Source organism: Dama dama, chromosome 7, assembly GCF_033118175.1.
Source record: "Dama dama isolate Ldn47 chromosome 7, ASM3311817v1, whole genome shotgun sequence".
Classification (NCBI taxonomy): Eukaryota; Metazoa; Chordata; class Mammalia; order Artiodactyla; family Cervidae; genus Dama; species Dama dama.
The window spans coordinates 36,891,634-36,919,501 of NC_083687.1; the positions used below are offsets into that span (position 1 = coordinate 36,891,634).

At 38.7% G+C, this 27,868-nt stretch overlaps 1 protein-coding gene and 1 non-coding gene across 2 annotated transcripts; one reads left to right on the forward strand and one right to left on the reverse strand.

Annotated features, from left to right (window-relative positions):
- Positions 1 to 11,307: 11,307 nt before the first annotated feature.
- LOC133059175 (placental prolactin-related protein 3-like) lies at positions 11,308 to 22,371 on the reverse strand. The gene is made up of 5 exons (XM_061146201.1): positions 22,197 to 22,371; positions 16,348 to 16,529; positions 14,070 to 14,177; positions 12,129 to 12,308; positions 11,308 to 11,499 (listed from the first exon to the last, which is right to left on the reverse strand). The coding sequence occupies exons 1-5, from the start codon at positions 22,369 to 22,371 to the stop codon at positions 11,308 to 11,310; spliced, it is 837 nt and encodes a 278-aa protein (XP_061002184.1).
- Positions 18,622 to 18,730, forward strand: LOC133060009 (U6 spliceosomal RNA). Its single transcript, XR_009693679.1, has one exon. It is a non-coding gene; the product is annotated as a U6 spliceosomal RNA (small nuclear RNA).
- Positions 22,372 to 27,868: the final 5,497 nt, after the last annotated feature.

The window sequence follows — 27,868 nt, forward strand, 5'->3', positions numbered from 1 at the left end:
CACTGTCTCTAGTTTTGTCTTATTCAGCTTTTTAGTCAATGACTCAATTATCACATTATCTTAGGACAGGAAACTGTGAGGGCTAGTGTATGTGGAATAAAAGACCGAACATCCAGTGCTCTCCATCTAATATGGTAAGTATTAAAACCAAATGTATCCACAGTTCTGTGAAAGAAACTCATTCAGTCATGTCTGACTTGAGAACCGATGGACTCTAGAGTCCATGGAATTCTCCAGGCTAGAATACTGGAGTGGGTAGCCTTTCCCTTCTCCAGGGAATCTTCCCAACCCAGGGATCAAACCCAGATCTCCCACATTGCAGGCAGATATTTTACCAGCTGAGTCACAAGGGAAGCCCCCACAGTTCTAGTTCTGAAATGATGTTCAGATATTCAGGGTATGAGTTTTTGGGTGGAAGAAAAGACCTTAGTGGTTTTAGTTCACTGTATGCTGTGAGAGTAGCATCAAAAATTCATTGGAATTTAACTCTGCACAAATAAATGTGTTTCATTGAACAAACACCTAACGAAGGCCTGCTGGATGCAAAGAATGGACAATAGTGAAGAGCACACATGTGGACTTTGTAAGTAGGACTTAAACTTTAATAGAAAAACAGAAATGAGGTAAATTTCAAAGTTAAATGTTGCACCATAATTGGGACACATGTCACCAGGGAAAAGCACAGAATGCCATATGTCCTCATAACAAGGAGACCTGAGCTGTCTCAGAATCACAAAAGGCTGCTTTTTGGAAGTGGTTTTCACTGAGATCTGAAAGATGTCGGGGAAGACATGAGGTAAGACAGCAAGGGTGTTCCAGGGAGAAGAAATGGCATTGATAAAGAGCTTCAGCCATAAGTGAGAATATAGAGTGAGAAGAACCGATTTGCCAGGATTGAACCTTTAAGGAATTTAACTTACTTGGTAAAACTTATGCTAACTGGACAATGAATACAAAGTGGAATATGATCACTTCTGTGAAAGAGATAAGAATCAAGTTTTGCAGAGCATAGGAGATATTTCCATTTGCCGGGTAATTCGGTAAAATTTCCCCTAAACCTAGGAAACTTGGTTTCTATTGCTACTTTTGCATTGACTTTTATAAGTTTAGATAAGTGACTTAATCATTCTTGGATTTACCTATATATCCTTAATATGGGAGGATTATCTACATAATTTCCAAGGTTTCTTCCATTTCTGTATATCCAGTGAATCCCACAGGTTATTATCTGGAATTAAAAAAAAAAAAAAAATAAAACCCTTTTACATACCAAGAATAATGGCTGAAATATCTACAATATTATATAAAAAGCATTTAAATTCTTGTTTTTTTTTTCCTTTGTTCAGTCTTTTAAAAAATAATTTCCAGATAAAATGGCAAGATATTTAAAGCACAATGACAATGTAAATGGGTATACATGAAAATGGATTCCCTCATGATTTAATTAACATAACTATTAATATCACCACACATATTTACCTTTAAAGATCTTTGAGGTGAGAACTTTTAAGTTTTCCTCTCTTACATGTGTGCTAAGTGACTTCAGTCATGTCCAACTCTTTGTGACCTCATGGACTTTATAGCCTTCCAGGGTCCTCTGTCCATGGGGATTCTCCAGGAAAGAATACTAGACTGGGTCGCCATGCCTTCCTCCAGGGCATCTTCCCGACCCAGGGATTCACCCCATGTCTCTTATGCATCCTGCACTAGAAGGAGGGTTCTTTACCACTAACATCACCTGGGCAACCCCACAAAAGTCAATGACACATTACAAACCATAGTCACCATGTTACACATTAGATCCTCAGATCTTATTCATCATCTTATAGTTTAAAGTTTGTGCACGTTTACCAAATTCATTCTTAAGTCATTGATTTCTCAGCACTTATTTTTACACGACCTGAGACATGTTCTTGTATTTATGATTTTGGAGTCAGGAAGAAAGATGTCCCCCTCCTGTTGTAAGCAGTTTAGCATTAGCTCTTTGAGGGACCATCTTTATCTAGCAGCTCCATAGCCACCCCTATCATTGTCAGAAATCAAGAAAGTTTACACAGATAAGGAAAATAAAGAAAACTGGCTTCCCTTGTGGCGCAGATGATAGAGAATCTCCCTGCAATCTGGGAGACCTGGGTTGCTCCCCAGGGTCAGGGAAGACCCATTCAGTAGGGAACAGTTACCCACTCCACTATTCTTGTCTGAAGAATCCTTTGGACAGAGAAGCCTTGTAGGCTACAGTCCATGGGGATCATAAAATGTCAGATATGCCTGAGAGACTAACATACAATGCACTCTAAGGATTTGGAAGCTGTAACAGAGCTAAGGAAAGCTTAAAACGAAAAGAAAAACTCTTTGAGGCATGCAAGAACAGGGGTGCATGAACACATTTATGGCCACAGGGCAAAGATGAGAATGGATATTGCAGTCTCTAAAGAGTCTTGTACATAGCTGCAGCTAAAAGCAAGTGCCTCTGATCAGAACTCCGGGCTTCAGTGGAGAGATCTGGCACCTTCCCAGCAAGAAGGGAGTCAAAAGAAAGAATCAATCCACCAATCCTTTCTCCACTGACAACAATTTCTTTTGTCCACCACTGGCCAAACTCAAGTAGAAGTCAGAGGCCAGGAGAGCTAGAGGGATAAAGTCTGGTCTTCTCAGCCTCCAAAGGTTCATAACATAATAGAAAATGATCAAGAGGGCTCCTCAGGGGCAAATAAAGAATATCAAACACACCCACCATATCTATGTAGTAGATATGTTTTCTTTATCTTATGAATCTAGTTGCAGTGATTTTTGCTAGACACTGAAAATGACTGGGTAGGATTAACTTGAATGGGACAAGTCAGTTTCTGATTTGACCTAGACTCAAGGATTTGTCACTGTATTTCTGGTATGATAATATTCTTACTGGGACCCTAACTGTGATGCTGGGAGGGATTGGGGGCAGGAGGAGAAGGGGATGACAGAGGATGAGATGGCTGGATGGCATCACCCACTAGATGAACATGAGTTTGAGTAAACTCTGGGACTTTGTGAAGGACAGGGAGGCCTGGCGCGCTGCAATTCATGGAGTCGCAAAGTGTCGGACATGACTGATTTACTGAACTGAACTGAACTGAAGTGTCTGTCAGTTGATTTACTTAAACCCTTTGAAGAGATAGGTGATGTGACCAGATTTAGGCAGGGACCAGAAACTATCAAGAGATGTTTTTATCCATTGTTGAATTAATTTGGTTGATTCATATGTGTGAGAGTGAAAACTTTTAACTCCAAATTTGTCAGAGACGTTAGTCTGAAATTTCCTTTTTGTACTGCCTTTGTGTGAGTTTGATATAGAGCAATACTGGCCGCATCTAATTAGTTGAAAATGGTTTTTACTCTTTCTTTTTCTTGAAGAGATTATGTCAAATTGATCTTACCTTTTAAAATATTTGTTAGAAATCTCTAGTCAAATTATCTTGGACTGATGATTTCTTTTTCAAAAGTTTCATGTCATAGTTTCAATCTCAGTAAAGGGTATAGGAATATTCATATGATGTATCTAATTTTGCTTCAATAGTTTGAGATTATATTGTTTGATGTATATATATTTAGGACTAATATGTGTTCCTGCTGGATTGAATCTTTTTCTTCCATATGTAATGTCTTGTATTCCATTGTCCTTAGATATTTTTTCACTCTAAAGTTTACTTTATCTAATATTCACATATGTTTTTATCCTTTTAATTTCCAAATATCCATGCCATTATTAAATTTCTGGTGCTTTCCTGGTGTCTCAGACAGTAAGGAATCCACTTGCCTTGTGAAGACCTGGCTTCAGTCCCTGGGATGGGAAGATCCCCTGGAGAAGGACATGGGAATCTGTATTCTTGCCTGGAGAACTCCATGGACAGAGGAACCTGTTAGGCTACAGTCCATGGGGTCACAATGAATCAGACACAACTTAGCAACTAAACCACCACCTGGTGTTCCTTCACATTTATTCCTTGGGAGGAACAGCCCCACTCAGGCTGCCTTCTGATGCTAGGTTGGAGGTCAGGAATGCTGGGCCTGGGTTGTCTTCTGTTACATGTTGCTCTGTTTCTCTTCCATTCTTCAGGCCCTAAACTGTTCCCCGTCTTCTTGTCAACTATAAAAGGTCCCTTTGGTGGTCTCTTCTTATTTCCAGAATTACAGAGGAGTGGGCACAAAGAGATCAAGGTCATCGTGTCTGAACCAGAAGCCCAAAGTGTGTTTTATAATCTAGGGAGGAGATTTCATGGAGAGAAGTTGAGGAGGGAAGTGGAAAGGAGTCCACAGTAGGCTAGAGATGAATGTCATGTAATCCCTTTCTTCAGAAGTCATCAGTAGCTGAGGAAGTATTTTTTCTAGATTATATGTATATTCAGCTCTGAGTGAGTACACTTTCTGTTTCAGTGAACTGTAAGTCTTCTGTATTTTTTCATTAATTTTCGTTACAAATGTATATATATATATATATATATTTATATATATATATGTGTGTGTGTGTGTATATATACATATATATCTCCATAGGATATTTAATTTATTCTTCTAGGCCATTTCAGTTCAGTTTGGTTCAGTTGCTCAGTCGTGTCTGACTCTTTGCGACCCCATGACTGCAGCACACCAGGCCTCCCTGTCCATCACCAACTCTCGGAGGCCAAGACCCATGTCCATTGAGTCGGTGATGTCATCCAACCATCTCATCCTCTGTTGTCCACCTCTCCTCCTTCCTTCAAACTTTTCCAGCATCAGAGTCTTTTCAAATGAGTCAGTTCTTTGCATCACGTTGCCAAAATATTGGAGTTTCAGCTTCAACAAGAGTTCCCAGGACTGATCTCCTTTAGGATGGATTGGTTGGATCTCCTTGCAGTCCAAGGGACTCTCAAGAATCTGCTCCAACCCCAGAGTTCAAAACGATCAATTCTTTGGGCTTAGTTTTCTTTATAGTCCAACTCTCATATCCATACATAACCACTGGAAAAAACCATAGCCTTGACTACAGAGACCTTTTTTTCACAAAGTAATGTCTCTGCTTTTTAACATGCTGTCTAGGTTAGTCATAACTTTCCTTCCAAGGAGTAAGCGTCTTTTAATTTTTGGCTTCAATCACCATCTGCAGTAATTTGGAGACCAGAAAAATAAACTCAGCCACTGTTTCCATTGTTTCCCCATCTATTTGCCATGAGGTAATACGACTGGATGATGTGATTTTAGTTTTCTGAATGTTGAGCTTTAACCCAACTTTATCACTAGGCCATTTTTTTCAAGCCCGTGGCTCTGCTTTTATTATGATTTGAGAGTTAAACCCTGAAAAAAAGATATCTATTGTAGAGTTTGGATTACTAACCATTAGATAAGTTGATGGAATAACAAAAGAACTAAAGATGATTACTTAATTGAGCTCAAAATTTTATATTTGACTACGAAGAGAGTTATTCACATATAATTATATTCTTGACCCCCTTGTGGTATTCTGAGAACTTTGATTGAAGCTAAACATAAAAGAAATTCCTTTATTATTATATTTAAACAACTGGTATAATTATGCATGTACATTAGAATCCATTAGTCCAGTGGCCATAAAAATGGTTATATTTTGTGCATATTTTTTAAATGTCACAATATATTAGAATAGTATTTCATATATAATATTTTTACATAATATAATAAGTCACTGAGAGTGTGTTGTAAAATGGAAAATAATTGGTGATTAGTTCTTCAGGAAAGAGAAAATTATCAAAATTCGCAGCATAAAATGTTACTTAATTTGGGGCAGTTTACCAAAAATTTGTTTATGAAACCAGTTCAAATGAAGAGAGGCAGAATATTCAGAACACCCATGTTTGCATGAGCTTGCATAGAGCCTCAGAGACGGAAATATTTTGAAGGTGGGTAGAAGACCAAGAGACCTGACTGGACAGTGGAAATCTGGAATCTTGAAAGAAAGAAAGCATGTTTGCTCCCCTCAATGTGATCTAAGTTGTTTTTCTTTAAATCACCTCGCTTTTTTCACATTCATTCCCTAAACCTCATCCTCTGCTTTACTATTTCTTTTCCCACAGTACAGATCACCTGTTAACATACCATATAATGTACCTGGATTCATGTTTATGGCAGATTATCTGTCTTCCCCCAGCTGGACTATCTGTTTCATGAGGGTAACTGTCTGCCTGCTTTGTTTATTGATGTAAACTAAGCACCTATAAGAGTTTCTGAGTCAAGGAGGAATAAAGTCAATGATCAGTTGGTTAATGACCAATAGAGTACTGGGCAAGCCTATGTGTTTCAAAATTTTGTGGTTTCTATTAGCTATTGTAAATAAAGTGTTTTGCAGTTTATGTTACAAGGTTAAGACACGTTTCTGTTTCTTTTATCATCATGAACATAAACTACATATGAAGAAAAGGCTTTAGACCCAATGATAGCTAAAATGCACATTTGAAAAAACTATATATACCAGTTGATTTGATTTCTCTATCCAAAATAGAATTATATTCCTTTTCAAAACTTTTCCTTACATAGATGTGTGTACATATATGTTTATATATATAAATACAATTCCATCTAGTCAAAGCTTTGGTTTTTCCAGTAGTCAGGATGGATGTGAGAACTGGACCATAAGGAAACTGAGCATCAGGGTATTGATACTTTTGAACAGCAGTGTTGGAGAAGACTCTTGAGAGTCCCCTGGACTGCAAGGAGTTCAAACCAGTCAATACTAAAGGAAATCAGCCCTGAATATTCATTGAAAGGACCGATACTGAAGCTGAGGCTCCAAATATTTTTCCATCTGAAGCAAAGAACTGACTCATTGGAAAAGACCCTGATGCTGGGAAAAATGAATGGCAGGAGGAGAAGGAGATGGCAGAGGATGAGATGGTTGAATGGCATCACTGACACAATGGACATGAGTATGAGCAAGCTTCAGGAGATGGTGGAGGACAGGGGAGCCTGATGTGCTGTAGGTCATGGGTTATCAAAGAGTTGGATATGACTGAGTGACTGAACTTAACTGAAGGTATGCATATGTGTTATGTATATAACATAATGATTATATGATCATTATACATAGGTCACATTGACAAATAATGCTATTTTAGTTTCAGGTATCATTATACATAGATAATTTTGACATATAATGTTATTTTGGTTTCAGGTATACAGTGTAAATATTTGATACATATTGCAGCAATAAGTCTGGTGAACATCTGTCACTTGATATAGTTATAATTTTCTTCTTGAGATGAGAACTTCTAAGATCTCTTAGCAGTGTTCGAATAGGCAATAAGTATATTGCAGATTTGACTTAGTGCAGTTAAATAAGACAAGTGGCTTTGAGTCTTAGAATCAAAGAATCATGTTGAAACAGTTGAGCTGAATCAAACTTCTCAGTGCCAACTCACATAGAGCTTTCTTGAAAAATCCATCCCTGATTAGGCCTACCTGGCTCCCATCACTCATGATATGGTGTCCAGGCATAGATCGGTATTTAAGGCTTCTGCTATTTTTTCCACTTGTTCATGCAATTCTTTCTCAACATCTTTCAGTGCTTCATCCATCTCCTGCCTTCACTATCCAAACAGGTTATAATTATGGCAGAACATGTCTAAGTAGCTACACTCACAGTTGCTGCCCGCTGGGCATTTTGGAAAGAGGCTGGAAGGATTCCTTCCAGTATTAGAGTTTTACTTTCAGGGGATTAGACACCTTTTCAGTTTGAAGAGTCCATCCATACAAATATATTTCATGAGTACACACTGTTTAATTATTTATTTGATTAGGAATTACATGACTGTCTGCTGAGAATAAGGCAATGAAGGGTTAGCAAAGAAGGGAGGATTCAGGCAAAAGGAATGAGGAACGCTTGGAGAAAGTGGACACATGATTAACAGGACCATTACCTCTATTTTGGTTTGGTTTTAGGTTTTGTTTAGGCTGGCGCTATAAAGGTATGGGTTGTTTCCATTTTATTTCCATCCATCCTCTATGCTTTACAATGTATGTCTTACTGAAGTGTTGAAAGTGACTAGAGACTTACTGCTTGTTATCACTGGGTAGTCGTGCTTTGCTTCTGGTATTCCAGAGGGTCTAGCACAGGCTCCGTATAGTATTTATTTCTATCTTTTGCTGCAGAACCTTACTTTTTTGGTGATTTCTGGTACTAAGTTGATGAAATAACAGGAAAATAGAGCTCAGATGCTTTTGGATAAAACCTTAATTTATCTCCTCCCTTCTCTCTTACTTTTCACTGACTGACTAAACTCGACCCATATTGATGGATGCCTTTTCTGACTCATATGTCTGCCTCATTCCTTGCATGTAGTCAAGGTCTATTTCCTTTCCTCTATCTCTGACATCCTTTGTTTCTTTTGACTTGGCAGAACCCTCTTTGATTTTTAATGTCATAATATTCCCAGGTCTTTCTGGTCTCTTTCTTATTCTCTACAAGTCCTAACAGCCACAACTCCTCAATGCACATTAAAGTTTCTCTTTTCTAATTCTGGACATTCTGCTCTCTTGGACTAAATGTTCTTGGTTTCCTATTGTTTGTAGAATAAAGACAAACTATCCAAATTGGCATATATGATTCTCCCTAATGAAAATTGGCATATATATTCTCCGAAAGGAAGGTTTGATACATTCCTTTGGGGCAGAGTATTCTGTCATGTTCTGGAAGGTTTGGTTCATTTCAGGTAGACACAGGGGCAGAACTCAGGCAAGAATAACCCTGGCTATGAGGGAAGAGGTTGGTTTTGCTGGACAGTGTTCTGTATGCGAGTGAAATGTGTCTTTGCCTGAAAGAACATAATTTGGCTGGATTCTGTCCTGAAGACTTGCCAGGCTTTGTTCATTTATAGAACTATGACCTTTAGTAACAACAAAAGAATTCTCCTAATATAAAGGACAATTTCAGGAAAAAGAGGAGAGAAGAGAAAATGGAAATAAAAGGAAATATGAGATATTTGCTCTTACTATATATATATATATATATATATATGTCTGTGTGTGTCTCTGTGTGTGTGTGTGTGTGTGTGTGTGTGTGTGTATGTATATATTTGGGTCCTTAAAAATGCAGTGTTCTAACATCTTTTCATCCTTCACTATCCAAGTCCTTGACTCACTTTCCTTTTGCTGCTCTTCCTTCCTTCTGTCTTTCTCTTCCTTCTCTCTTATTTATCTCCTTTTCCCATCTACCTGTTGATTTCCCACTTTCTGTTTAGTAGAAATTACTCGTAAAGCCCTAAAGATGCTGCACAACCAGCCCAGCAACATCACTGACTTCTTAGGAGAGCCAGTCAAGAGATTGGCCCTCATCCCAGGTTGTCTGGAGGCTATGGAACAAGCTGAGCAAGCCTAATCCAGTCACACTGCTCCAGTCCCAGTAGAGACTCAGTTTATTTGGAGGATTTTATAATTCAGGGACCTACTAGAGCATGTTTGTAAGGCCAAATAATTACTGCCTAGGATTGTTACTCTAAAAGGAAGAGAGAATGGTATCTCACTTCTCAGATATGTGTTTTTAAATCCAGCTTTCTGACCTACTCGGTATCTATATGACCAGTTGGACATTTGTCCTGAGGCCCCAGGTGGGGACAGATGCACACCAGTATTTCTGCCATTCAATGGTTCAGAGTGTTTATAATACATGGGTTTCCTGTGGGTCAGCTAGTAGGCAGCTGACTGTGGGCTACTTAATTTTCTCCAGATGGTGCTTGCAGAGTGAGGGAAACAGAGAGGCTGTGCTGACAACTGCAGGTGGTGAGCTGTGGGGACCAGAACATTTCCCCTGATTAAAAAGGAAACTATGGCATTGGGGATCCCCAACTTGTGAAAGTCCGGGATAATAACAAGGATCCCCCACAAGAGAAACACTTGTCAGTCAGGGGGCATTTCAGATCAGTCCGTCTGGACCAAGAGAAGGCTACAAGAGCACCATGTAAGCCAGTGATGTCAGAACTTTCCCACCTCGTTACCATCTACCGTGTTCCAACATGGCCCAAGGAATGAAGATCCAGAGAGGGAGAGAGAAGGAACCTTGCAGAAATGGACACATTGAAGCTTCCTGGTAGGTCTCCTGGGCCTCAGCAGGGGAGAGGGAAACACTGAATAGGCTGAATATGAGATGGAGTTGACACTTGACTGACCTGGCCTTGTGAAACCTAGAGTGATAGAATATATGGATTGGTTGCAAGGTGATGCAGAAAATGAGGATGCAGTGGGGTGTGGGTGAAGACAGCCACTGGAGGAGGATGGAACCGGTTCACGTTTGTATCCCTATGGTCTCAACTTTGTGTCCCTCCGAAATTTCACATGATGAAATCCTGATTCCCATGGTTATAGTATCCATAGAGGGTGCATTTGTGAGGTGATGGAGTTATAAGGATGGAGCCACTTCAATGAGATGAGTTCTTTTATGTATAAGAGACACACAGAGCTCCTGAGTCCTTCCCCCGTGTGAGGATACAATAAGAAGTGTGTGACCAGAAAGGACCCTGCATGACCACACTGTAGAAATCCATTTCCACTGTTTTATAATTCTGCTATATTTTTATATATAGCAGAATCACTATATATTATATATAATTTATTATATATTATATTTATATAATATATTATATGTTATAATTATTATAAGTATAATAATAAATATTAATATAATATAATGAATATTATAATTATAATATATTATATATTATAATTATTATTAATTATAATTTATAATTATATTATAAAATATAATTGCTATATTTTTATAGCAATGCAGAAGGACTAAGACAGCATCCTAACAATCTTCAGACAGTTCCGTAAACCTCATGCTATTTGTACAAAGGTTCGAAGCAGTGATCCTGTCTGGTGTAACACTGTGACAGTGGGCTGACCGTTCATGGCTGGCTTTCATAAAGAATCCTGAGGAATCAGTCTTCTTGGTAGCATGACCAGAACCATGAACAATTGTCTAATACTTTGATAATAATAACTTGACCCAGAATAGTTTTCTGTGATTCTTACGTTATCTCTTAATGGTCTTTGTAATGCCAGCTTCTGCTATTTGTGACTAATTTTAAAAGGAGCTTCATTCTCTAAAATGTACGGGTGGATTTTCTTTTGATTTTTGATTAAATGAAAATAGAAACTTTAACAAACTACCCTCTTAGATTTTGACATCTCTACAGAGAATGTGTTTATTTTTTTAAGAGGAGACCCATTTCACAGAGCATGCATGGAAAAGCTGTAAATTTCAAAGAAGCTTGCTAAGATATAGATCATTAGCACCATCTCAGAGCTGGATGGGATGGATGTGATTTAGCACTCGTCGCTGATTCGGCACGCCAGGATCTTGCTGTACATGTCAACCTTACGTGAATCCCTTCTCCGGCACATGAACAGGTTATAAAGTGTAGAATGACGTACATCTTCATCGCTGGACAACAGGGATTGGTATCCTGACCAGTACATGCGATCCACAGAAAAGTTCCGCCAGATTGGAAGAATCATCTGAATACCCAAAAGATAATGACTTCTTATGTGTTTTATTAGTATTTCCTTATCTTTGTCCCTTGTAATTCTCAAATTAAGATTTGGGGAAGACATACGAATATAAAACTCTCTAGATATGCATTTTGGAGCCAGCCTATGAGAAAACAATTAGGAATCTAAAAAGTAGAAACATAACTCAAGTTTAGTTTTAACTTTCTCTTTTCTTCCTTCCCACTTTCATCCTTTGATTTGAGAAGAACAGAGAAAGAAGACAAGTGGAACTTCAATAGTAGATGTCCTGGGATACTTTGAGGAAAATGCTGAGCTTGGAAATTCTGTTCTCTAGTTCTCTTACTCTTAAAATATTTCAACCATCTGTGCCCAGGAAGAGGCAAGCTTTTGGTGGAATCGTGTGCAATACAGGAAAGGCTGCACATGTCAATAATTGCAGTGAAATTCTGAATCCTTTACAATAGAATCTATCACTATGAATGACTAGGCTCCCGCTTTATGTAGTAGCAGTCTAGCATATAGAATTCATGAATCTTTTTCTGACAAAATGAGATATTTCAAAACTCCTTATGCATTACAGAGGTCAACTCTTTCATTCATGAACAAAGCAAGAAAGCCCTCTGCAGGATGCTCACCTCTCTGAATCGCCTCTCTAAGATTGCTTGAAGTTGGTATGATTTTTTAGTATTCTCTAAGGCACTTGATATGATAGTATCTGTGAGGTCTTTCTCAATCCGCAGCTCATGGGCTAGATCAAACAAAGGAGCAATCCAGAGGTACTGTAACATGAGTATCCACTTAGTAAGGTCTTCATTCTAAGCAAACATAAGAAACAGTCACATTAAAATAATCATAATTCAGTGGTTTGGGTAACATGTGATCTTTGCTCAGAGCAGATGACCGAAAAGACGTTTGGTTATTCCTATGTGTATGCACAGATTTTTGAAGGTAGTAAAAGTTGCAAAATTATAAAAGGTAAGCTCTTAGTTCACACTTCACTGAATTATTAAAAATCTGGGTTATTTTAGGAATTAATTCTTCTGATGAGTTCTAATTTATAACATGAATTTTCTTTTTCCTCTGAAATTCTACCAACCACTCAGTGACTTCTTTGATGATTTATATTTGTGTGAGAGAAATCTAAATGTTTTATGACAAGTCAGTATGTGCCTGCAGTACCTGACCCAGGAAAGAGGCATTCTACCTGTGCCCACATCATTGTCACCCAGTGATTCTTTCATATTAATGAATCAGATGAGTCATTCATATTGATTTTGGATTGGTAATTTGTTTTATGATATTACAACAAAGAGACAACGAAGAAGACATGACATTCCTAAACAGGCTTTCTTTCCTCAGTTGATCCCAACACCAGCCCCCATGCTGGTATCAGAAGAGTCTGTCTTGTTGACACGTGTCCAGGCAGAAAATGGCACAGCGTTGTCTTTAGTAACAGCATCAGTGGGATTCACAATGGAGGGTTTTCCCCTCAGGTTCACTACTAGTATTAGAATTCAGCATGAAAATCCTGGGGTCTGAATATCTCTAGTTAATATGCTTGATTTGTTTACAACCATGAACTGTTTTAGTGGAAAAGAACAGAGAACTGAGTAGGATGAAATATAGTAATGCACATAAAGTGCTTAGTAAAATGTATGGCCATGTAGTAACTCTCAATAAACTTTAAATTCAAGCTTATTGAAAAATCCCTCCTCCTCCTGCTCTTTGGCCTTTTCCTTTACTTGATCATCCTCATTATTAATGAGCTTAACAGAGGAAAAGAATGCTGATATCATTAAGAAAGTTGTAGAGAGAAAAGATAGAATTTTAAGGCGGGATGCATGTCAAAATATTTTAAATAATGTTAGGATGAAGGACAATGCAGGAAATCAGAAAGGAGAGATTATAATGGTGACAATTTGGAGCTGCCAGAAATGATTGAGGCTTGATATATAAACTGTGTTGTCCTCAGAACAGAGCCAGTTGTTGTGGCCATGAGAAGCAAAGCAATGTTATATAGGCCATTGTGGGGGAAACTTACAAACTAAAAAAAAAAAAAGGTGACAGAGGAGTCATTGAGAATGACGAATGAAGGAGGTATCAGAGAAATAGAAGCAGAATCAGGAGAGCATTGAAAGGCAGTTGCACTGGCTTGGGGGTGCAGTATAGGACTCCCAGGTACAAGTCACTAGTAACAGGGAGTACTCAAACCTGGGGTGTGTTTCTTACACATTCATGAATCTTGCAATCTTATGTTTTAAACCTGGAAGTTCCCACTCATTTCTTGTTTCTGTACAGAATAACAGCTGTAATCCTGTGTCTAATGCATTGCTTGAACTAAACATGTCTACATGGACAATTTGTAAATTTGTTATTTGTTTTGCTACTACAGCTCTTTAGTCATCCTTTGATTTCGCTCATGTTTCATCAACTACATAATATAATTCTCTTCAACTGCTTACAATTCCTCCACCGTTTTCTGCATGTACAGTTACCATTACCTCTAATAATCTGAAGCCTGTTAAGCTACATACTGTCTCATTTGAATCAGTGAAAAACCCAGGTGAAAGACTCACGTTCATCTGTTGGGCTTTTTCTCTTTCTTCAGGCGCATGGAGGGGATTTGTGTGGCAGTCATTGGTGGCATTGATATACTCAGGTTTACTCTGGGAATACTTTTCATCCTGAAAGTGATCAGGCAATTAGTTAGGGTTGTTGGGCATTCAGTAGATGGACCCGTTACCAGAACATTAACATGCTTCTTATTTGTGTAATTTTTTAATGGGGGGCATCAAAAAATTTGAAAGTCATTCTTTTCCTACGTTTTCTATATATTGTCTCTACAAAGATGATTTTACATCTAACTTTTCTAAGTCCAAACTTTTCCCTTCTGTATTTGATCACTATCTTTTTTTAAAAATTTTTTAGTAATTGAACCAAATATAGTACTTTTGTACCAGTACTTGGTGCTTCCCAGGTGACAGTAGTGGTAAAGAACATTCCTGCCAATGCAGGAGATATAAGAAGACTCAGGTTTGATTCCTAGGTGAGGAGCATCCCTTGCAAGAGGGTACAGCACCACACTCCTGGACTCTCACCTGGCAAATCCTATGGAAAGAGGAGCCTGTTGGGCTACAGTCAGTACGGTTGCAAAGAGCTGGGTCCAACTCTTAGATGTGACTTAGAATGCATGCATGCACCTATATTTAATCTCAAGTTTACTGTGGGTAGGAGCCAATATATTCCCTTATAAGGAATAATACAGTAATGACTCTGACTTATCTCTGAACCCGCTCACCAAAAAGCGTAGTGTTCATCCCAGGTACAGAATACAATGTTGTTTATGGTGACAAAGTTGTACATCAGAAAAATATAGCATAAAGTTATAGGAAATACTAAACAATGGACTGAGAATAATAAGAGTAGAGAAATCTAGCTAGCATATTGATAGAAAAAAACTAATATTTAGCAGAAGTTATGAACATTTAAAGAGATTACTAGGAAGAGTTGGAAAAGAATGGATAGTCAAAAATGAAGGATAAAACCAAAACTATTGTTTAAAAAGAACTAAATGAATTTAATAGAAACCTTTAGCACCGCCTTTTATTAGCTGTCTGCTCTACTGTGTGCTCCTTGATTGACCTAAAAGAATTAACATACAGCTTTTAAATACCTTCACCAGAAAGAGAATAATTGTTTCCAATTGTAAACTCCCCTTCTATTGTAGCTGAAATCTAGTCACTGCAAATCTTAAAACAATAATATGTAGCATTAAAAAAACTACCAGTATTCGTTTTTGTGACCGGGATTCAGCTTTGTTTAACATCTTCCATCCACCCAGTTCACTGCAGAGCAGTTCTCACTTATTGGCTATTTACTCTGAGCCTGGAGAAGAAAACCCAGAGAGACACTAAAGGACCAGAAAGTCAACATGCTCCTTTTCCCCAGTCCCATCTAAAACTACTTTATGCCAGGTAGTATTATGGACTGAATGTGTGTTCTTCAAATTCATGTCTTAGAGCCCGAACTGCTAAAGAACTGTGTTTTGAAAAGGGTTCCGATTTTTTGTCACGCCATGGTCTATAGCCCACCAGACTCCTCTGTCCATGGGATTTCTCAGGCAAGAATACTGGAGTGGCTTGCTGTTCCCTTCTCCAGGGAATCTTACAGACCCAGGGATAGAACCCATGTCTTTTTACCACCTGAGCCACCAGCAAAGCCTGTTAAGGTTAAATGAGCTCTTAGGGTGCAACACTCATCCAATAGGTTGAGTGTCTCCATGAAGCAAAACACCAGAGAATTTTCTCTTCTGTCTCTGTGTCTGTGTCCTTTCCTCTGTGTGTCTACCCCACTCCCCACCCTGTGTGAGGACGCATGGAGAAGCCATCCTGGGAAGAAAGAGTTCTCAGCAGAGCCTCACCTTCTGGTGCCCTGAACTGGGACTTCTAGCTCCCAGAACTGGGATGAAATAAATTTCTCGTGTTTATTCCACTGAGTCTATTGTATTCTTTTATGGCATTCCTAGCTGACAAATACAAAATCATTTATTTTGGAAATTTAAAGAAAGAAAATGAATGAAAGGAAATTGAAAAAGTTATTGCACTTCTTAGGAATCTTTCAGATTTCACAACACTGGTCCTTTCTTCAATTTCTACATCTTATGAGCTGACAGCATCTTTAACCTAGAGAGTGTGTTATTTGAACTTTGGCTGGTGCAGCTCTCTTGTTTAAAGGACGGTATGGCCCAGTCACTTACACTAAGGTCCCTTCTGAGAGCCTGGCAGGCTACAGTCCATGGGGTAGCAAGAGTCGGACACGACTTAGGAACTAAACCACCACCACCACAGTACTTACAAACTCATTGAACATTATTGTGGAAAGGTTATGCATGTCGTGGGACAGCCTGGAGGTACGGCTAAACCTTTTTCTAAGGAACTTCAGGGGGACGCCAAACACATCAGGACTGCAGGATGGGCATACATTGCCTTGGCACAGGAGCAGATTTGACATGACCAGCAGCAGGAGCAGGCAAGACCCTGCTAAAATAAAAACATGAGCCGTTTTGAGATGATCTAGTCACCTGAGGTTATCAAATCCATCCTGTGGAGGGAAGCCTTTTCTTTCCCTGTTGCTCTGAGCAGGAATTGGAGCTGTAGTAGCTGGGGTGGGGAAGAAGTAGTGCCTTCTGTGTGAATTTAGATGGATGATGATATTTGCACAGATAGATAGTTGGAGAAGTAGGTTACTCCCTACATTTGTGTATTGCTCCCTGAAGTACTTCTGTGCTCTGCAAACATTTGGAACTTAATTCTGAGCCAGAGAGTTTAGGCCATTCTTTTAAAACAGTAATGTTGGGACTCTGCAACTCTGAGCAGCGAGGCCATCTAGGAGTTTGTAATTTTTTCACTCTACACTGACTAGTGCTTGAATTTTAGACACTGAAATGACAAGAAGTGTCCAGTTGATCTGTGTGGTTTACCATCATGCTGGGGTAAGAGTAAACACATGATTGACTGATTGCTACTATTGAGTACAGAGAGAATACTAAGAGAAAAAGGTACTGTACCTTAGATTTGCTAACTCAGCTTTGTAACCCCATGCATGTCTTTGATACTTTCCCCAAAGCTTTAAAACATCTTAAAAGTTGTGTTTCACAGTAACCTGGTGAGATAGCCTTCATCTTCACTATGATCATCAAGTTATGTTAATGAAGATGCGATGCCTTGGAGAGGGCAAATAATTTCCCCCAGGTCCCATTATTAGCAGATGGAGCTGACTGGGCACCAATGCAGTCATCTGTTCACTTCCTGATGTCACATCACACATGCCTGTGGGCTCCCGGTCTGTGTGTGTGGAACCAGGACCACATCAGGAGCTGTGATGATTCTGCCTAAAGCGAAAAATATTTTGTCTTTGACTGCAAAGCAGGTGTGACCCTAGAACACTGGTTTTATCCACTTGTTCTGCTCTATCTATAAAACACTCATCGTTAAAGTCTGACAATTATCAGTATGGGGTGTGGTTTTCCTGGCTATTCTTGATTCTAGGCACCTTGACAGCTCTTCTACCTTTATGCATCTTTAATCTTCTCATTGCATTTGTTTCTTTGAGACAATGGCAGGTAAATCTCCAAATGGTAATCCAAGAATATTACCTGGTCAGCACCCAGGACCCCGTCACTGGCTCTGCGAACAAGGTCTGCCTTTCCTGGCTTTGATGTTTTAACGAGAAAATTTCATCTGTCTGGTTGGGAGCACATCTGACAGCCCATGGGGCTTAGTTTTTGAACCATCTCCAAACATCTCCTCTTTGATAGGAGAACTAGACCTTCAGGCTTCCATGATGTATTGCAATATTTCAGAAATTATTCCTGGCCCTACTTTTAGCCAATGGAAGCATAAAATTATAGACTCTTGCAAGTGTGATTTTAATATTTTTTTTTCCTGTCCGTCCTTTGTAAGTAAGCAGAATTTAAGACTGAAGTTAGCAAGAATTGAGTTTTGACAAGAGAATTGATAAAACAGGAATTTTATCCTCCTAATGAGATCTGAAGGAAATGGCAACCCACTCCATTGTTCGTGCCTGGAGAATCTCAGGAATGGGGTCACACAGAGTCGGACACAACTGAAGTGACTAAGCAGCAATGAGATCTGAACATAATTACTTTTCCAGTTTACCAGAAGAGTGGTAATTTAATGAAGGATAAGATATCAGCATTTACTAGGTTTTCTCTGCTCTTACTTACTTTAAAGGGGCATGGTATCTAAGAATAAAATGGTTATTTAAAATTAGGTGATGAAAATCAAAGAAGTGGTTCTCAAAAAGAAGACATATAAGTTGGAGAAATTTGGGACTATCTCCCTCATCAACTAAAGAGCTTATTGTGACAGGCAAGGAGAATAATAGCTTGTATAACATAGACGTATTTGTGTGTATATATTCTGTGCATGTATATATATGTTATGAATAAATATATGCTTAATTCCTACATGGAACTTTGGACCTTATACAGTTCAATTTTATAAGTGGCAGTAAATATAACAGAATACCCTAATTCCTAATGTAATTGATCATTTGTTGATAGATGACTAACTATATGATTTTTTTTTCTGTTAAACTGTTATTTATGTGTTTGCTTTGGTAGCACATATGTTAAAAAATTGGAATAATATTGAGAAGATTAGCATGGCCCCTGCCCAAGGATGACACACAAATTTGTCAAGCCTTCCATATTTTTCTCTAACAGCTTCAAGGGCTGCGATGGGAAGGAAGGTGGGAAGGAGGTTCAAGAGCGAGGGGACATAGGTAAAACTATGGCTGATTCATGCTGATGTTTGGCCGAAAGCAGTACAGTATTGTAAAGCAATTAGCCTTCAATTAAACATCAATAAATCTAATTATTAAAACTGTTATTGGGGATCATATAACAGGTTCAGATGTCCATTCTATGACTAAAGGGGATCTGACTGCAAACTGATGGTGTCAATTATCATTGGTTAGTGATTCATTAACTTTATAGTTGAATGAGAAAAGTAAACTAACCAACAATATTGTCTGTGACTCAGTGTCATAGCAAGCTACAGTCCTTGTCTGCGTTCGCCTTTAGGCGGTATAGCGCCCAAACTTTGAAACTGAGGCCGTTCCCAGAAGCCCACAGTCATGAGTCCTGTTCAGGGTTTCTGTTCCTGATGCTGGAGGCTTCTGTTCGCTGGTCCACTAGGTCCGAAACTTTCTCTCCTGAGCATTCTCTGGTTCTATCATGTGCACTAGTCTTTCTATTTTGGTTGTTTAATTTGATTCTCTTATTCTTTTGATCAGACTACCAAGTCTCTTTACGATGTACTTTTTAGACCCTTTTGAGCTTTCATTTTTCTGATGCTCATTAGTGTATTTGCTTCCATGTCTAAATCTGAGTAGTTCTCAGCATCTACATATACCCTACCCTATTCGCTTACTGTCTTGATTTTGGCGTTGAGCATCAGCATATTTTTATGAACTTCATTTTCCTTCTGGTGAGGTTTCTAGAATACAGCTTAAGCTGGTTGGCTCCCATCTGGCTTTTCCGCGTTGTCTCCAAAAAATTACAGAACTATGCTTTCCTTCTGCCGCTTCTTTTCAATACTGCCCCTTCATTTGATACTATTGCTAATTTTCTGTTGTTTCACTTCCTGCCTCATAAGTTTTCTCTTTCTCAATCTACTGTAACTTGAGTGCTATGCGTTTCTATGTTGGTATTACTATTTTATTTTATCTTGTTAATTTTAATTGGAGGCTAATTACTTTACAATATTGTTTTGATTTTGCCATATATTGATGGGAATCTGCCATGGGTATACATGTGTTCCTGATCCTGAAATGTCTTCCCACCTCTCTCCCCATCCCATACTTCTGGATCATCCCAGTGCACCAGCCCCGAGCACCCTGGATCATTCATCGAACCTGGACTGGCGATTTGTGTCACATGTGATAATATACATCTTTCAATGCCATTCTCCCAAGTCAGCCCACCCTCGCCAATAACACAATAAAGGTAGGGCATGTTAACACTGCACCTGTACCAATGGGCAGATCAATAAAACAGAAAATTAATAAGGAAAATAAGCCTAAAAGGAAATATTAGAGCAAGCAGACCTAATTGATATTTTCACCACATTCCATCCAAATGCAGAGTACACTTTCTTCTCAAGTGCACATGCAACATTTTCCTCTTCTTGGGTGCAAATCAAACCACAGTAAATTTAAGGAAATTGAAATTATATCAAGCATTTTCTCTGACATCAACACTATGAGACTAGATGTAGATTACAGGAAAAAAAACAACTTTAAAGAACAAAAACACAAGGAGATTCAGCAGCACATTTCTAAATAATAAACAGATTACCAAAGAAATAAGGGAAATCAAAACATTCCTAGAAACAGAGAACAATGAAAACATGATGATCTAAAACCTATATTATGCAACAAGAGCAGTTCTAAGAGGGAAGTTTGTAGTAATACAAATCCTACTTCAAGAATCACATTGAATAGACAACCTAATTTTACGTATCTTTAGCTCTTTTTAAATTACTCTTACCAGTGTCTTAGGGAAGGGAAGTCGCGCAGTCATGCCCAACTCTGTGATCTTTGTGACTTTTTGTGACCATGGACACTAGCCTCCTCCGTCCATGGGATTTTCTAGGCAAGAATACTGGAGTGAGTTGCCAATTCCTTCACCAGATCAATGTCTTAAAGGTTTTCTGTAAAATCTTTTAACACCTTGCTTAAGTTTATTTCTAAGTGTTTTCTTTTTGTGATGCAATAGAAATGGGCTTGTTTTCTTTATTCAAATTTCTGATAGTTCCTTGTGGATATATAGGTAGACAACAAAGTTTTGTATATTGGAATATAGTAAACTTAATGTATGCTACATCTTTAAAGAATAGACATTTTTCCACAAATAAGACATATAGATGGTCAAGAGGTATGTGACAAGATGCTCAGCATCGCTAATAATCAAAGGTAATGCAGATCAAAAGTACAAAGATATCAGCTCATACCTATTTGAATGGCTAGTACCAAAAATGTAACAAATGACAAATCTTGTTGAGGATATGGAGAAAAAGGAGTGCTTATGCACTGTCGGTAGGGCTGTATACCGGTACAACTTCCATGGAAAAATACAGTGGAGGTTCCTCAAGAAATTTAAAAGAGACCTGTTATGTGATACATTATCCCACTTCTGGATATATAGTCAAAGGAAATTAAATCATTGTCTCAAGAGATCTGTATTCCCATGTTCATTGCAGCATTATTCACAGTAGCCTTGGTATAGGAACAACCTAGGTATCTTTCACCAGGTGAATGGATTAAAACAATGTGATGTGACATATATAGGTAAATATTATATAGCCATTAGTGAAAGAAAGAAATCCTTCCAATTATTGCAACATGGAAGAAGCTGGAGGGAATTACATTATATGAACTAAGTCAGAGAAAGAATAACACAATATGATCTCAATTATAAGGAATCTCAAAAAAATAATCTCTTAGAGAGTGGACATCATCGACTGGCATACCAACTCAAAGGACATGAGTTTGAGTAAGCTCTGGGTGTCTCAAATGGACAAGGAAACCTGGTGTGCCACAGTCCATGGTGTCACAAACAGTTGCACACGACAGAATGACCGACTCAAGTGAAGAGAGTGGAACTTACCGGTGTTCTCCTCAAGAAGCAAAAGTTAAACAGGTGTGGTGATTGCAATGTTACTTAATAGAAAGGGAAACTCATTTCTAATACATACACAAGTGGGGGTTGACAAGATGACGATTGGGTAGTTGGAAGTGGGGTACACCTCTCTCCACCGATGCATCAAGAACGTCTAAAGACACAGCAGTTCTCACAGAAGACCAGGTGAATACTGGCAGGACTCCATGACTACTGAGAAGGAATATCCGGATCCACACAGAACTCGGTTGGAGAAAGGAAAGAAGGGACAAGGAGGAAGGGGAAAGAAGGAGGAAGGGGAAAGAAGGAGGAGAGCACGTGGGACCAACCTGCACCTGGGGCTGAGGGAGCTGAAGTGCAGGGAAGAGATCCCCGTCTCTATGGCCGTCCACTGGAATGGGGGAGTCATTTGAAGCTGTTGGGGAGTGAACTAACTAATCAGCGACCGTCTGAATGGAGTGAGAACCACAGAGACAAGCCATGCTGCAGCCTTTCATACCTAGGACAGGGTTGTAAATCCACTGGTGTCCACGGAAGCTGGGAGCTGAAGCCATGGGGACTGCAGAATGATCCCAGGGTGACGACTCCTGTTTACTGTGGGGAGTCAGCTGGATGGAATGGGATGGAGGAAATCTGCTGCATCGAATGCCTCTTAAGGAAAGCCAGGAGGCCATAAAAGTAGGGCTCAACTCCCTGTGGAGTAGAGCTATCTCTTTCTCTATGAGGGTACCTGTAGGTTGAGTTATAGAGAAAGACTTCAGTGAGGGTGGTCCTTGAGTGCCTGATGCACTAAGCAATGGAGAGTTTTGAATGTGTATATACCCTACCCTACCCTCTTCTCTGTCTAAATTGTGGGTTTTAGCATCATAATATTTTTAGGAACTTAAATTTCTTCTGGTAGAGTTTCTGGTTTACAAATAAAGCTAATTCCTCACATCTGGCTCATTTTTGATGTTTGAAGAAGCTTTGAGAACCTTCCTTCCTCTCAATGCAATACTGCCCTTTACTTTACTACCATTGCTGACTTCCCATACTTTCACTTCTTGCCTAATATATTCTATGTCTTTCTCTATTCACTATAACTTTAGTAGTATGTGTCTCTATGTTGCTATTAATATTTATAATAAATTATTACCTGATGCAGTAGAGAATCAAAAGGACTAGAGTTTGAACACTAGTAATAAATTACCCCCAATTACAATCCACTAATGCTTCCATTTGAAACTGTTTTTCTTTTTTTTTTTTTTTTATTAGTTGGAGGCTAATTACTTCACAACATTTCAGTGGGTTTTGTCATACATTGATATGAATCAGCCATAGAGTTACACATATTCCCCATCCCGATCCCCCCTCCCACCTCCCTCTCCACCCGATTCCTCTGGGTCTTCCCAGTGCACCAGGCCGGAGCACTTGTCTCATGCATCCCACTTGGGCTGGTGATCTGTTTCACCATAGATAGTATACATGCTGTTCTTTTGAAACATCTCACCCTCACCTTCTCCCACAGAGTTCAAAAGTCTGTTCTGTACTTCTGTGTCTCTTTTTCTGTTTTGCATATAGGGTTATCGTTACCATCTTTCTAAATTCCATATATATGTGTTAGTATGCTGTAATGTTCTTTATCTTTTTGGCTTACTTCACTCTGTGTAATGGGCTCCAGTTTCATCCATCTCATTAGAACTGATTCAAATGAATTCTTTTTAACGGCTGAGTAATATTACATGGTGTATATGTACCACAGCTTCCTTATCCATTCATCTGCTGATGGGCATCTAGGTTGCTTCCATGTCCTGGCTATTATAAACAATGCTGCGATGAACACTGGGGTGCACGTGTCTCTTTCAGATCTGGTTTCCTCAGTGTGTAACTGATTTTCTGTCAATATATTAGTGAGGTCTCTTAACTCATTTTCCTTACTAGGTGGCACATTTTTGAAATGAAATACAGAAAACAATGGAGTGGTCAACTCTGGAAATTCCCTTCCTTCTGATATGCCTCATTAGTAATTATGCAAATATTAGTTGTTTTTTCCCCATCTGTGAGGCTGTTCTTGGCACATATTATAGCTCACTGTGGGGTGATTTCTATTGACTGAACAATGTACACTGTGAACTGTAACTGTCAAACAAGTGAGTGGGAATGAAGGAAGTAATGCCAGCAATGCACAGGTTTTTCTGGTTCTAGCAGGAAAACCTTGCTGTGTCTCTCATCTACAGTCTAATCTTCAGATTTATTGAAACTCTTACTTTTCTTATGCTCCATTAAAAATTTGGATTATTTGGTGTTTTTGCCCTTGAGTTGTATGTCTCAGGTATTTTTGGATATTAAGCCCTATGAAATATATGGTTTGGAAATATTTTCTGTCAATGTGTAAATTGCCATTTGATTTTGTTGATGTTCCTATCTTTGGAGTTTGTTGTGGTCCCACATGTTTGTTTCTGCAGTTGTTGCTTTTCTTTTAGTATGAAACCCAAAAACTCATTGCAAAGGTTGATGGCAAGAAGATTACCTCAATGTTTCCTTCTAGCTGTTTAATTGCTTCAAGTCTTATTATCATCTTTTTAATCCCTTTTCAGTTGATTTCTGTGTATGCTAAAAGACAGGGGCACAGCTTCAATTTTTCATAGCGCTATCCAGTTTGCCCATTGCCATTTTTGAAAAGCTTTTCCTTTCCCCACTGGATATTCTTCGCTCCTTTGTCATAAGCTAACCAACAATATATGGATGTGCTTTTCTTTCTGGCTTTGTCGTTCCGCTCTGTTGATCCATGTGTCTGTTTTCGTGCCAGTCAATAAATATGAAACATGTTTTCTTTTGTGTCTTTTAAACATTTCTTTCGTGAGTGTCTTGAATATTTTCATACATAGATCTTTCAACACCTTGCTTAAATTTATTTCTAAGTATTTTAATTTTTTGATGCAGTTATAAATGGAATTATTCTTATTTCTATAATTTCTGTTGGTGTATGGGTATGTACCTGAGTTTTATATATTCAAATACAGTATACAAAATGCATGCTATTTTTTAGAGAATAGACAATTTTCCCCCCAAATAAGACATACGAAATGCCCAAGAAGTATATGACAAGATGCTCAACATCACTATCAGGGAAGTGCAAATCAAAAGTACAACACATACCATCTCACTCCTGTTTAAATGGCTTTTACCAAAATGTAAGAAATAAGTGTGATGAGGATGTGTAGACAATGGATATCTTAATGCTTATTGGTAGGAATGTATATTGGTGCAACTCCCATGGAATACCTTCAGGAAGTTTCTCATGAAATTTCACACTTCTGGATATATATTCATTTCTGAATATATATTCAAAGGAAATGAAATAATTATCTCAAAGAGAAATGTGTACTCCCATATTCACTGCATCAATATTGACAGTAGCCTGCTGCTGCTGCTAAGTAGCTTCAGTCGTGTCCGACTCTGTGCAACCCCATAGACGGCAGACCACGAAGCTCCCCAGTCCCTGGGATTCTCCAGGCAAGAACACTAGAGTGGGTTGCCATTTCCTTCTCTGATGCATTTAAGTGAAAAGTGAAGTGATGTCATGTCCGACTTTTAATGACCCCATGAACTTCAGCCTACCAGGCTCCTCCGTCCATGTATTTTCCAGGCAAGAGTACTGGAGTGGGTTGCCATTTCCTTCTCCATCACAGTAGCCTAGAAACAATGTATTATAGGAACAATCTAAGTATCTCTCAGAAGGTGAAGAGATTAAAACAATGTGATGTTTATTTATATATCTATGAATTTTATTTAGCCATTAAAAAAGACAGAAATTCTTCCATATGTGGTAGCATGGATGAAATTGGAGGGCCTTATGCTAAGTGAAATAAGTTAGAGAAAGACAGATACTGTATGATCTCAATAGGAATAAATCTTAAAAAACAACAACAACAACAACAACAAAAAAAAGGTGGAAATTAAAATGGCGAAGGAAAGTGATTACCAGGGCTTTAGAGTGGAGGAAATAGGAACGAATTGTAAAAGTTTATACATTTTAACATGCAAAAATTATAAGGTCTGAGGATCTAATGTGTAGCATGATGGCAATAACTGATAAAATTGTGTTGTATAATTGGTGATGTCTAAGAGAGTGGAACTTACCTGTGTTCCTTCAAAAAATAAAAGGTAAACATGTCAGATGATAGCTATGTTACTTAAGTTAATAGAAAGGGAAAGTCTTTTCTAATACATGTGTAAATGAGGGTCAGCACTATGGCAGAGGGGTAGATGGAAATGGCAAGTATACTGTAGTGGGTTGCCATTTTCTCCTCCAGAGACACTTCCTGACCCAGGGATTGAACCATCTCCTCTGTCTCCTGCATTGCAGGCAGATTTTTAGCTGCTGAGCCATCAGGGAAGTCCTAACAAAACTACCATATGATTTAGAAATTCTACTATTGGGCATATACCCTGAGAAAATCATAATTCAAACAGACATGTGTACCCCAAAATTCATTGCAATAGTGTTTACTATAGCCAGGACATGGAAGCAACCTAGATGTGCATTGAGAGAGGAATGGATAAAGTTGTGGTACATCTATACATGGGAATTTTAATTAACCTTAAAAAGAAGCGAATTTGGGTCACTTGAGCTGAGGTGGATGAATCTACAGCCTGTTATGTAGAGTGAAGTAAGTCACAAAGAGAAAACTAAATATTGTATGTTAATGTATATATGGAATCCAGGAAAATGGCACTGGTTAACCTATTTCAGGGCAGGAAGAGAGACACAGACAGAGAACACGTTTGTGGACACAACATGGGAGGAGAGGGTAAGTTGAGTTGAGAATGTCACATTGAAACACAGTACATTACCATCTGTAAAATGTTAACAGATAGCTGGTGGAAAGATGCTGTATGACAAAGGAAGCTCACCCCGTCTGTGTGACCACCTGGAGAATCGGGACGGGGTGCGAGTGGGGGACTCAAGAGGGAGGGGATATATGTACACTTATGGCTGACTCACATCATTGTACAACACATTTTAAAGAAATTAAAAGTAAATTTAAAAAATAATATATACATCTATCAAATTCTCATGTTATATACTTTAAATATCTTGCAGTTTTATTTGCCAATTCTGTCTCAAACAATACTGCTTGCTAGTCACTATGCATGACATTTGATTTATATATGTTGGTGTCTACATAGGAAAAGAAAAAAAAAACTTTGAAGTGTCTACTGAGAAAGGCAAAATGGAGACTTTTTTGATGCTTAAATATCACTTAAGCAAAAGGATTTATAATTAAGTAGTTATCAGTGGACAAATAGACGCTCAGCCTCGCAACCAAAAAAATCAGTTGCTAAAAAATATCCCCTCAGCAATGCAACCAAAAAAATAAAAAGGCTTAGAAAAGAATTATTGGTATCTTTCAAACAAGTGGCTTAAGTATGAACCTTGGAGTCATGTAGGCCTTTTACATACTCCCACTCTACCGTCACTAGCCCTGAACCTTTAGGCAAGCCTTATTTCACTTCTCTCCGTAATGCCATTCAAACTAGTGTCTACCTCATGGTGTTGCATAAGAATTAATGAAGATAATGCAAAAAAAAAATTTTTTTCAGAGAAAGACGGGAAGAAGATAAATGCTTGACAAATGTTTGTCACTTCACATTTTCTTATTGTAAAGTTACAACAAGGGAGCCTTGTCAAGCAAAACCAGCCACTGGGCCATATAGTGAAGGATTCATCCTCATCCAAAGGGAACTCTGGGCTTTGCCCTTGTTTCCTGGGAGCTCCTCTCTAAACCCTTAGGTTGATTCATCTGATAAAGAGTGATTAAAAGTGTCAAAGGCTGACACTGAGAAAAATGCTATTGTTTATGTGAGGGTCTTGGGCCAGCCTGATAAGATGTCAACAGTGTGATGTAGAGTAGAAACTTTGGGCCACAAGAATGATGTGAATCATGATGAGGGTTTTAGTCATGCAGTATCAGCTGCACCTCTAGAGAGGTTTGAGCCTGAGATCAGCTGTATGGAGCCTCAGTCATTCCTTGGCAATGGAGCCCCAGTAAAACCTCTGGACACGGAGCCTGGAGTGAGCTCCCGTCACTGCAAGTGCTCACTGCTGGCATATAGGTGATGGGAACACAAAGCTGCCCATGACACCCTGGGAAGAAGAAACCAAAGTTCCATGTTTCAAATTTTCGT

Bases quoted from the DNA above. Each gene is read 5' to 3' on its own strand.
- LOC133059175 (XM_061146201.1), bottom strand. From the start codon at position 22,371: ATGGCCTCCTGGCTTTCCTTAAGAGGCATTCGATGCAGCAGATTTCCT. The intron at 12,309-14,069 runs GTGAGTCTTTCA...ATGTTTGCTTAG, and splicing joins AAAAAGCCCAACAGATGAAC to AATGAAGACCTTACTAAGTG. The intron at 11,500-12,128 runs GTGAGCATCCTG...TTGGGTATTCAG, and splicing joins TAGAGAGGCGATTCAGAGAG to ATGATTCTTCCAATCTGGCG.